At 39.3% G+C, this 12537-nt stretch overlaps 1 protein-coding gene across 1 annotated transcript in view; it reads right to left on the bottom strand.

The window, feature by feature from the left end:
* Zdhhc15 (zinc finger DHHC-type palmitoyltransferase 15) overlaps window positions 1–12537 on the bottom strand; it is a 126438-nt gene that overhangs the window by 36653 nt on the left and 77248 nt on the right. The window contains exon 10 of the mRNA XM_048335959.1: window positions 9601–9704. Within this exon, the coding sequence (XP_048191916.1) occupies window positions 9601–9704 (104 nt within the window). The remainder of the gene's footprint in view (window positions 1–9600; window positions 9705–12537) is intronic.

Raw genomic sequence — 12537 nt, 5'->3', positions numbered from 1 at the left:
ATGATCTCCCATCTAAGAAAAGCCCAGGTCCAGACGGATTCACTGCAGAATTCTACAAGGCCTTCAAAACAGATCTCATTCCAATATTTCTCAAACTCTTCAATGAAATTGAAAGAGAACATTCACTACCAGACTCATTCTATGAAGCCAGTATAACCCTCATCCCAAAACCAGGCAGAGACTCATCACGGAAAGAGGACTATAGCCCAATTTCCCTGATGAATATAGACGCAAACATTCTCAACAAAATTCTGGCCAATCGACTTCAACAGGTCATGAAAAAAATCATACACCGTGATCAAACTGGATTCATCCCAGGGATGCAAAGTTGGTTTAATATACGCCAGTCAATTAATGTAATCCACCACATCAACCAGAGCAAGGTAAAGAACCACATGGTTTTATCTCTGGATGCGGAAAAAGCGTTCGATAAAATCCAGCACCCATTTATGCTAAAAGCCCTGGAAATACTGGGATTCCAGGGAACATTCCTGAATATAATCAAGGCAGTTTATGACAAACCAACAGCAAGCATAACTCTAAATGGTGAAAAACTAAAGCCATTCCCTTTAAAATCAGGAACAAGGCAGGGATGTCCACTCTCTCCCCTGCTCTTCCGCATAGTACTAGAATTCCTAGCCAGAGCAATTAGGCAAGAAGAAAATATAAAAGGGATCCAAATAGGAAAAGATGAAGTTAAACTTTCTCTCTTTGCAGATGACATGATCCTATACCTAAAGAATCCCATAGACTCTACCCCCAAGCTACTAGAGCTGATCCAAAACTTTGGCAAAGTTGCAGGATATAAAATAAACCCTCAAAAATCAACAGCCTTTCTCTATGCTAATGACCTGAAGACTGAGGCTGAAATCAGGAAAGCAACTCCTTTTGCAATAGCCCCCCAACACATAAAATACCTTAGGAATAACCTTAACCAAAGAAGTGAAAGACCTCTTTGATGAGAACTTTAAAAGCTTGAAAAATGAAATTAAGTCAGAACTAAGGAAATGGAAAAACCTCCCATGCTCCTGGATTGGGAGGATTAATATAATCAAAATGTCAATACTGCCAAAGGCTATCTACAAATTCAATGCAATACCCATTAATATCCCAACACCATTCTTTAATGAAATAGAGGAAGCAATCCAGAAATTCATATGGAACAATAAAAGACCTAGAATAGCAAAAACACTCCTAAGCAGAAAGAACAGTGCTGGAGGAATTACAATACCCAACTTCAAGCTGTATTATAAAGCTGTAGCAATAAAAACAGCTTGGTATTGGCACCAGAACAGGCCTGAAGACCAATGGAACAGAATTGAAGACCCGGAAATGAACCCACAGAACTATGCCTACTTAATCTTTGATAAAGGGGCTAAAACAATAGTATGGAAGAAAGATAGCCTCTTTAACAAGTGGTGCTGGCAAAACTGGCTCACACATGCAACAAACTAAAACTAGATCCTTATATATCACCCTGCACCAAAATCAATTCCAAATGGATTAAAGACCTCGAAATCAAAACAGACACCCTGAAAACACTAAAGGAAGGAGTAGGAGAAACACTTGGGCTCCTTGGCGCAGGACGGAACTTCCTTAACGAAGACCCAGAAAGGCTACAAATCAAAGAAAGGTTGGACAAATGGGACTGCATCAAACTGCAGAGCTTCTGCATGGCAAAGGACATAGCTCGCAAGATAAACAGAAAGCCCACAGACTGGGAGAAGATCTTTACCAGACATTCAACAGACAAAGGCCTCATCTCTAAAATATATGAAGAACTAAAAAAATTACCTTCTTCCAAAACAAAACCGCAAAGAACCAATAGCAACCTCATCAAGTGGGCTAAAGACTTACAAAGAAACTTCTCTGATGAGGAAATGAGAATGGCTAAGAGACATATGAAAAAATGCTCTATATCACTGGCCATAAAAGAAATGCAAATCAAAACAACATTGAGATTCCATCTCACCCCAGTAAGAATGTCATATATCAAGAAAACTAACAATAACAATTGTTGGAGGGGATGTGGCCAAAAGGGAACCCTACTTCATTGTTGGTGGGAATGTAAACTGGTTCAGCCACTCTGGCAAGCAGTATGGAGATTCCTCAGAAGGCTAAATATAGAACTCCCCTATGACCCAGCAGCCCCACTTTTGGGTATCTATCCAAAAGACCACAAACAAAATCACAGTAATGCCACCAGCACAACAATGTTCATCGCAGCACAATTTGTCATAGCGAGAATCTGGAACCAACCCAGATGCCCCTCAGTAGACGAATGGATCAGGAAAATGTGGTACATATACACAATGGAATTTTATGCCTCTATCAGAAAGAATGACATTGCCCCATTAGTAAGGAAATGGAAGGACTTGGAAAAAATTATACTAAGTGAAGTAAGCCAGACCCAAAGAAACATGGACTCTATGGTCTCCCTTATTGGGAATAATTAGTACAGGTTTAGGCAAGTCATAGCAGAGCATCACAAGGCCCAGTAGCTATAACTTTATGAACACATAAGATGATGCTAAGTGAAATGAACTCCATGTTATGGAAATGATTGTTCTATCACAGTTGTAACTACTTTCAACGTCCTATGTGTATCTGTAACTTCTATTATTGATGATGTTCTTGTATCACCTTCCTGTGGTTGTACCTACACTATCACTGTAATGTTATCTGAGTATATTGGAAACCGTGTATACTGGTATTGGAACTAGGAAATTGAAAGGGAATACCAAATTTGAGAGACACAGGGTAAAAAAAGACAAACAACTACAAAAGCAATAGTTGCAAAACTCTTTGGTGTAAGTGAACTGAACACCTGGGGGGTGGCGTTGGAGGGACAGGGGGAGGAGGGAGGGGGTATGAGGGACAGGTTAACATACAGTACAAGAAATGTATCCATTGCGTAACGTATGAAACTGTAACCTCTCTGTACATCAGTTTGATAATAAACATTTGAAAAAAAAATAAAATGTCCTTTACATCATAAAAAAAAAGAAAATATCAAGAGGCCAGATTTTTTCACCTTCAGAAGGATGAAGGGTTCTGCATGGTTTTATATAGAGGTAGGTATTGACTCATAAACTATTGCATTTAAATTTCTCCCTGACATTCATACCCATTTTATTACTTGTGGTTACAATAGATAGGGCTGTAGAGGTTACTCATCTAGTTTGTAGGAAATAGATCCCAATTTTGAATACATTAGTATGAAGACTTACATTGTTATCTCTAATTTTTTTAAATATAAACTACAGGAAATTTTATAATGGGTAAAGCTACAATAGAACAGACATTTCTGAATCACTTCCTCAAAATAAGCTAAAGTATAACCCCAAGTCTCTCAAAAGTCTCTAAAAAGATTATTGTTTAATCTCCTAAGAAGATTACATGCATATGAATATATATATATATATATATACTTGATTTGTGTATTTTCTGTGTAATTGGTACAATAAGTAGTTTCTTTTAAAATTGACACCATAGAAGCATGTTTCTTTTTTCTTTTTTTTTTTTTTTGGCCAGTCCTGGGGCTTGGACTCAGGGCCTAAGCACTGTCCCTGGCTTCCTTTTTGCTCAAGGTTAGCACTCTGCCACTTGAGCCACAGTGCCACTTCTGGCCATTTTCTAGATATGTGGTGCTGGAGAATTGAACCCAGGGCTTCATGTATACAAGGCGAGCTCTCTTGCCACTAGGCCATATTCCCAGCCCCAGAAGCCTGTTTAAATATCTTCATTTAATAAAGATATTTCTTTACTTAGTTCTTTCCTCTTTAAAACAAAGTAGAGACTTTACAGGTTAAAGAATGTATATATAGTTCCTGACTGTGATATTGCATTTTTACTTAACAGGTCATTGTTACCATATTTTATCATTTTTGAGTGTTTTACATTACCATGAACTAAATATTCTATTTTTGGCTTGGAGTTAATCCCTGACATCATTTCTAAAAGAAATTAAGTTCAACACCATTCTCAGGAAACTAAGTTGTTAAAAATGCACAAATAGTATATACTATGTTGAAAATGAACAATGCTACTTGTGAGCAGGGATGGGAGGGGGAGGTTGGGAGATAGTGAAGAAAGGGGTGACATTGTCCAAAAGAGAAATGTACGCATTACCTGAATTGTAAAAGGGTAACCCCTCTGTACAACATCTTAATAATAACAAAAAATTATATTTTAAAAAAGAAACTGCAGATTGAATATGACCAGTTCTGCCCAGAAAATGAAAACATGGTTTAGAGGAAAGCACCACCTTCTTTTCTTTCTTTCCTTTCTCTTTTCTTTTTTTCTTTTCCTTCCTTCCTTCCTTCCTTCCTTCCTTCCTTCCTTCCTTCCTTCCTTCCTTCCTTCCTTCCTTCCTTCCTTCTTTCCTCCCTCCCTCCCTCTCTCCCTTCCTGCCTATAGGAAAGAAAACATTTTATATAAAAAGATGAAAAGAACTTAGTGCATATATAAAAATGAATCTTCAGCAAAAGCCACTTCTCTAGGTCCAAACAGGGAAGGAAAATTTACAACACCAGGAAGAGAAAATGCATATATTGTTGCCCCCTTCGAGTTGCATTTATTTGTGGAAACATCTGATGATGTGTCAAACATGTCCTGCAATGCAGGACAATATGTTGAGTTGAAGAAAACAGAATTACTGAAACAGCAAGAAGGGCAGTTTACCTGTGTTGGCTTATCAAAGTGGAATGTCATGATAAATTCTCACAGTGCCTCAAATGAGGAGGGAAACAGAAATATTCTGAAGTGCTGATGTCTGGGAGTTACCTTTCTTTTTTCTATAGAAAGACTGTCTGTACTTACTAACTCACTCATGTATGTATGTATGTATGTATGTATGTATGTATGTATGTATGTATGTATTTGCAGTACTAGAGCTCAAACCCAGACTCTGTGTGTGTTATGCAAGTGCTCTACTATTGAGTTGCAATCCAGCCTTCCTCCTCCTCCTCCTCCCTCTTCTGCCTATCCTTTCTTTTACTGATTAATTTATTGCCTCAGCCTACACCTGGACAGTAGATCTTCCTATTTTACCATTCTCACTCTAGCTGGGATGAAAGACACATACCTTCATGTCAAACTTTCTTCCATTGAGCTGAATTTTGCAACCTTTATTGCCTGGGATACTGATCCCAGCCGCCCACACAGCTGGGATAGCTAGTTCACACCACCATGACTGTCTATTGGTTGAAAAGTTGTCTTTTTGGTTGAGCTGATCTTGAACTGCAATCTTCCAGCTCTCAGCCTCCTGAGTAGCTAGCATTACAGGTGTGAACCACCATGTCTGGCTCCTTAGCCCTTCTTTTTTTTTTTTGCGGATAATCCTATTTAATCAGCATGATAAGTAGATACTATTTTTATCCTCATTAAAATGCTTCCCCACGTATTTTATTGGCATTGATTAGTTATACAAGAGGGTTTCGTTTTGACATGTTTACATGGCCATGTAATGTACAGTGTGACTAGACATGAAGTATAGTGAAAATATATATATTTTTTGCCAGTCCTGGGCCTTGGACTCAGGGCCTGAGCACTGTCCCTGGCTTCTTTTTGCTCAAGGCTAGCACTCTACCACTTGAGCCACAGTGCCACTTCTGGCTTTTTCTATATATGTGGTGCTGGGGAATTTAACCCAGGGCTTCGTGTATATGAGGTGAGCACTCTTGCCACTAGGCCATATTCCCAGCCCCTATTGAAAATATTTTTTAAAAGTTGATCCAAGTGAATGTGAGAGGTCCTGCAAGGGAGCAGCAGGCTCCAGAGCTCCGGCGCTTTGTGTGGCTGGGGTTTCTCCAGGGCAGGGTGGGGGGTATCAGTTGTCTTTCTTGTGGTGTAGACTCTGCTGGGCAGGTTGATTGACATGTGTAGCTTATGTACCGGATGGGCACATGTGCACACCCAGGCAGGCACTTCATGGAGACCAAGGGTCTGAGACAGAGGTCTCCGGTCCTTAGGCCTTCTTGATTTAAAGTTTTCTCTGACCAATAGCAAAATTGATTGTACCAATGAATCCCAATTTAAATTTTGTTTGTTTGTTTGTTTGCCAGTCCTAGGCCTTGGACTCAGGGACTGAGCACTGTCCCTGGCTTCTTTTTGCTCAAGGCTAGCACTCTGCCACTTGAGCCACAGCGCCACTCTGGCCATTTTCTATATATGTGGTGCTGGGGAATCGAACCCAGGGCTTCATGTATACAAGGCGAGCGCTCTTGCCCACTAGGCCATATTCCCAGCCTGTTTGTTTGTTTTTTGCCCAGTCCTGTAGCTTGAACTTAGGGCCTGAACGCTGTCCCTGGCTTCTTTTTGCTCAAGGTTAATACTCTACCACTTGAGCCACAGCGCCACTTCCAGCTTTTTCTATGTGGTGTTGAGGAATCGAACCCAGGGTTTGGTGCATGCTAGGCAAGCACTGTACCCTAAGCCACCTTCCCAGCCCCCCAGTTTAAATTTTATACCTAAATCTTCTAAATAACAGCAGCTTTCAAGCCCTAGATTCATCTTAGCCTGTAGCTACATCATGTGAGAAAATCTACTTAAAACCTCAGCTTCTCCACTGTTAAAATGAGGGCACTGGATTATTTTATTTAATTAATTTATTTTAAATTTAATTTTATTGTAAAGGTGTTATACAGAGGGTTTACAGTTACATAAATAAGGCAATGAGTACATTTCTTATTGTTATCCCCTCTCTCACTTTTCTCACATTTTCCCTCCCTCCCTGATTCCTCTCCCCGTCCCCCCCCCCCAGTTGTAAAGTTCATTTCCAACATAGTGTCTTGTGAGTATTGCTGCTGCATTGGTTCACCCTTTGTCTCACCATTTTTTTTACTCCCCTACCCTCCCCCAAATCAGATAAACATATACACAAAACATGGGATACCAAAATAAAAAACAGTGAAAATAGGGAATAAACCAAAAGGGAAAAAGCAAAATGAAAAGGAAATAACCACACAGAACATTAAAAAATAACAACAACAAAAATCTATTGAAGAACACTGGATTATAATTCTTGCTTTGCTCAACTGTCTGGACTTTCATAAGCTTCTTGCACTTGAAGACAGGCACTTAGGTTTTCTAAGTTGAGCTAGAATGTCCTGCATGCTTTGTCTTTCTGGTATACTTAGCATTTGTGGTAAAACAGGATTCCCTAACTGGTATTTGAAGTATATGACTAGGATTTGAAAGTGGAATAAGAAAAGTATCACTTTCAGCTGGGGGTAGTAGCTTAAGTCTGTATTCCTAACTACTGGAGAGACAATTATAAAATGGGAGATGGCATTAATAATAATTGTTACCTAACATGACAGTTGTGAAAGTCAAAGGGTGGTAAAAAAAAAGGATACAAAAATACTCTATAAAATATAAATTTATTCACAGAAATGGTGCAACAAAGGGTGAACCAATTCAACAGTGATACTCACTAGACACTATGTTGGAAATGTACTTTACAACTTGGGGGAGGGGGAGGCAGGGGAGGGAAAGCAGGAAAAAACAAGGGAGGGGTAACACTGTTCAAAAACAAATGTACTCATTATGTTACTTATGTATGTAACTGTAACCTCTCTGCACATCACCTTTACAATAAAAATATATAAATTTATATATAATTTTAAAATGAAGAATCCTTTTGAAAAAGTAAACTCTTTGTGATGTGGCACTCTATACTTGCTAAAATAAAACCTGGCTAGGAATAGTTCTTTTTCCACTGTGGAAAGTTATTTCAAACTAGGTTAAGCCTCCATATATTTCTAATTTCTATTAAAGCTTAGGGTTCTTTTTTTGTGCTAGAATTGGAGCTTTAACTCAAGGCCTAGGCACTGTCCCTTAGCTGTTTGGCTCAAGGCTGGTGCTCTACCACTTGAACCATAGCTCCATTTCCAGCTTTTTGGTAGTTAATCAGAGATAAGAGTCTCTCAGACTTGCCCACCTGGGCTAGTTTTGAACTGTGATCCTCAGGTCTTAGCCTCCTGAGTAGCTAGGATTTTAGGCATGAGCCACTGGCATCCTATTGTCTAGATTTCTTAATGCCAAATAAGAGTTCTTACCACTTATGACAGCTGGAGTTAAAGTTTAGGAAGACTGAATTCATAAGTAGGTTAGATCAAACTATGTTCAATTTTCTAGTAATCAGCAGGGTTATAAGGATTACATGGTGTAATCCTTATGTTGGAAATTCTTTGTATTGAGTAAGAACTATTTTCTTTATAATTATGAACATGCATTGTTTTGTCTTCCTTCATACTGGCAATGTTCTTTCCTCTAAAGCTGAACTTCCAGGCAGAGAACATGGACCTTGATAATCTAATTGGATGAACATTTGGAAAGGTTTGTTTTTCCATGTTTGCTCCTCACCTCAATACTTCTCCAGGTTATTCAGCCACATTCACCCAGGTACCCTTTTTTTTTTTTTTTGCTGGCCTGGGACTTGAACTCAGGGCCTCTGGGCACTGTCCCTGCACCAGTTTTGTTCAAGGCTAGCACTCTACTACTTGAGCTACAGTGCCATTTCTGGCTTTTTCTGATATGTTTACTGGAGATAAGAATCTCATAGACTTTCTTGCCTGGCTGGCTTTAAACCGTTATCCTCAGATCTCAACCTCCGCAGAAGCTAGGATTACAGGTGTGAGCCAACAGCAGGTGGCTCCAGGTACCATTTGTAAATATCACATGACTCCACTCAAAGTTGCTACCAGTTAGTTACTGCTTGATTTGGAACAGTAACTAAAAACTGCTCCACTGGCTGGTTTTAGACAAAAAAAAAAAAAAAGATCCTACACATAAGCATTGAAACAGGGATGGGGTGACAAAGACTAGGGCTAGTAATGGGGATATATGCATGACCACCTAACTTTTGACTCTCCATAGGAAATCTCAATACAATCCAATTTCTGCTTCCTGATTTTTCCTTTCCTCCTACAACTCTCATGTGTAGACTTAGTGCTACACACATTCTACTTTTCAGTACATTTATTCTCTATTTTTTATTTTGTGGCAGTACTGGGATTTGAATTCAGGGCCTCATGTTCTTGCTTGCTTTTTTGCTCAAGGCTACCACTTGAGCCACAGCGCCACCTCTGGTTGTTTGGTGGTGAACTGGAGATAAAGGTCTCAGATTTTCCTGCCTGGGATGGCTTTGAAACACAATCCTCAAACCTCAGCCTTCTGAGCAGCTAGGTTTACAGACATGAACCATAGGTGCCCAGCCCTAAACTATTCTGAAAGGTAATTCGTACTAAGTTTTAAAGAAAATGCAACCAATATGAATGAATGATTGAACTAAAGCTGGTGAGATTGATTACAGATAAGCCCATGTTTATATTTTCTGAAATTTCTGACTAGTAATAAATGATGGTATCACAAAGCTTGTAAGACACCTCATAAGCTGTCATCTAATGCTACCTCAGCTCCTGGAGTTTGCTAAACAATTTTGGCCAGATTGTCCCTCCTCCATTATAAAAGCATTTAAGGAGCTAGCATGATTATAAAATCTGTACATATAATCTACTCACAACACATTATGTCGGTTATATTAACATGGATCTGGTCTGCTGAACAGCAAAAAGACTTTCTTCTGAGCCTACTTACCTCGATTGTCATCTTCATTATCTTCCCAGGGTTCTTCATTTGCTAGCAGAGGGTTCTGAGATTCATTCATAGACCTCATAGGGAAGGAGTGTCCATCACCAGGGCTGGTGGGAAAGGAGAGCAAGGAGATTTTTGCAGCTGGTACTGACTTCATCTTTAATGTAAGGTCTCACTACACAGCACAGGCTGGCCTCAAACTCACAATCCTCCTGCTTTAGCATCCCAAGAGCTGGAGTACAGGTATGTGCCACGTTGAGTGTTTGACATAGACTTTAAAAAATGGGATGTAGGGCTGGGGATATGGCCTAGTGGCAAGAGTGCTTGCCTTGTATACATGAAGCCCTGGGTTCGATTCCCCAGCACCACGTATATAGAAAACGGCAGAAGGGGTGCTGTGGCTCAAGTGGCAGAGTGCTAGCCTTGAGCAAAAAGAAGCCAGGGACAGTGCTCAGGCCCTGAGTCCAAGGCCCAGGACTGGCCAAAAAAAAATGGGACGTAGTTATGGATTTGGGGCTTTTTTTTTTGGTCTTGGTTGTTCTTAGGCTTATTGGTGAAACCATGGTGAAATATGCTCCTACATTAGAATCATCTAATTGTTGTATTGCTCACAATTTCCACATTTTGCTTCCCTGCATCAGTATTAACTATTCCCACTACTAAGAAAGTCTTTAACTTGCTTTTTACAATGCACAGTGTAGATATACGCACACACACAAAAGCTTCATATATACCATTTAATTATGATGGCCTCATTTTACATCCCACTATTATATTGTTTGATCCTAAGTTTCCAAGGAGGATGAGTAGACACAGAGGAGAAAGGCTGTTGTGATTGATTCTTTAGTGCCCTGTTATTTCTTTGGCTTGTATGGTAGAAAAGTTATTAGGAACTGTGGGAAAGAGACAGAGCCAGGTGTCTCTACAGTGCAGATCTGGGGTACAACTGTCTACATGTGGGCCTACGTTGTGGCTACTCACAGTAAGCTAAGGTCACCTCTTTGGTTAATTTCTGGCCATTAAGAGATTGTATGCATGAAAAGCATTGTTATAGCCCTGGCTAGACAGACAGGGTTATAGTTCAAACACTTGAGTGTGTATTTGAATGTATTCCAAGTTTAAATTGTACTGACTTTTTGATTATTCATCTGATTTTATCTGTGCCTTTTATCCTGTTCATGAATGTGGTTAATTAGAAGTTTATAGATTTTATTTACAGTACTCTTCAGAGAATGTAAGTATGCTGATTATAAAGTGAATAGGCTTTGATTTTTGCTTTTGTTTTCTATGCCAGCAAAGATTCATTTTAAACCTCCCTTTGATGTGGTGATGGTATTTGAGTATCTGTGTATACTTGTATGGGAATGGGGTGTGGTTAATTACTGGCAACAGTTATTAATCAACATTACTCTGTGACAAATTTTTGTCTTGTGATTTATACCTGTAGGTTTGAATCCATCACATGTTGAACAAATAAATCTGTAAAATACTAAGTAAAGGAAGCGAAAGTATTAGGGCAACAGCAAAGAGGAGGAGAGAAATTTCTATAATTGCCACCTGGTCCCAGCAAAGTTTCCTCAAATAAATGAATGCAAATGTTGCCCTGTCTGAGAAGCACATGTAAAGGGGATACAAAAATCTTTTGAATGAGCTCTGCTCCAGAACAAGTTTAGTTGCTGGTGGCTAAATTGGCTCACAAAAGCACTCAGAGGACACAAATATGGCTCTACTTGTTTCTGTCAGTTTTCCTTGCATTCTTCTTGCCATGTGAAAAATATCTACAATCTCAGAACCTATGGCTCATTCTTGCTTTCTGATTTAACGTTTTCCTTCATCAAACAAAACTATGTCAACCTGAATATAAAACAGAGAAAATAAAAAATATTTTTTCCAAATGACTGCTCTAATGACTCAGTATTTTTTAGTATATTTCTCCTCTGTGGTTTTTCTTTTATATATATTTGGTGTGTTCTATTTGGGATTTTATATCCTTTTTGTGTGCCTGTAACTGGGGCTTGAACTCAGGGTCTGTGCGCTGTCTCTTGGCTTTTTCATTCAAAGCTAGTGCTCTTGAATCACAGCACTACTTCCAGCTTTTTTGGTAGTTAACTGGTAACAAGAGTCTCAGGGGACTTTCCTGCCCCAGTTGGCTTCAAACTGTGATCCTCAATCTCAGCCTCCTCAGTAGCTAGGATTACAGGCATGAGCCACCTGCACTTCCCATGGGGATTTCACTTAAAATATAGTACACATTTTCTCTTATTCTAACATACTTTTTATGACTATTACATGACAGTACATAATAATTTATCTAGTGGATATGTATATCCACAGATTAACATGTTAATAAATATGCAACAAGTAAATATTCATAAGTTGTTAGATATTTAGGTTGTTTTCGAATTATTTAGAAATAATGCTGTGATCAGCAGTTTAAAAGCTTGCTTCATTAGTATTATTGTTATTGATATTTTTATTTTTATTTATTTTATTTATTTATTTATTTATTTTTTTGGCCAGTCCTGGGACTTGGACTCTGGGCCTGAGCACTGTCCCTGGCTTCTTTTTGCTCAAGGCTAGCACTCTGCCACTTGAGCCACAGCGCCACTTCTGGCCATTTTCTGTATATGTGGTGCTGGGGAATCGAACCCAGGGCCTCATGTATATGAGGCAGGCACTCTTGCCACTAGGCCATATCCCCAGCCCCAGTTATTGATATTTTTGAAAAAGACTCTATGTAGCCTAAGCTGCTCTGAAACTTGCTATGTAGCCCAGGTTGGCCTCAAACTCATGTCCCTCCTGCCTCAGCCTCCTGAGTGTTGGAACTAAAGGTATGTGCCACTGTGCACGGTCTGTGATGAACATATTTTGCAGTTTGACCCTATCTTTAGGGAAGACTGGCAGAAATGTAATCATTGGGACATCAGACTTATAGATTGT

The sequence above is a fragment of the Perognathus longimembris genome, chromosome 28, assembly GCF_023159225.1.
Source record: "Perognathus longimembris pacificus isolate PPM17 chromosome 28, ASM2315922v1, whole genome shotgun sequence".
Lineage (NCBI taxonomy): Eukaryota > Metazoa > Chordata > Mammalia > Rodentia > Heteromyidae > Perognathus > Perognathus longimembris.
Note: the sequence above shows the minus strand (reverse complement) of the source record. Positions and strands in the feature narration are given on the sequence as shown.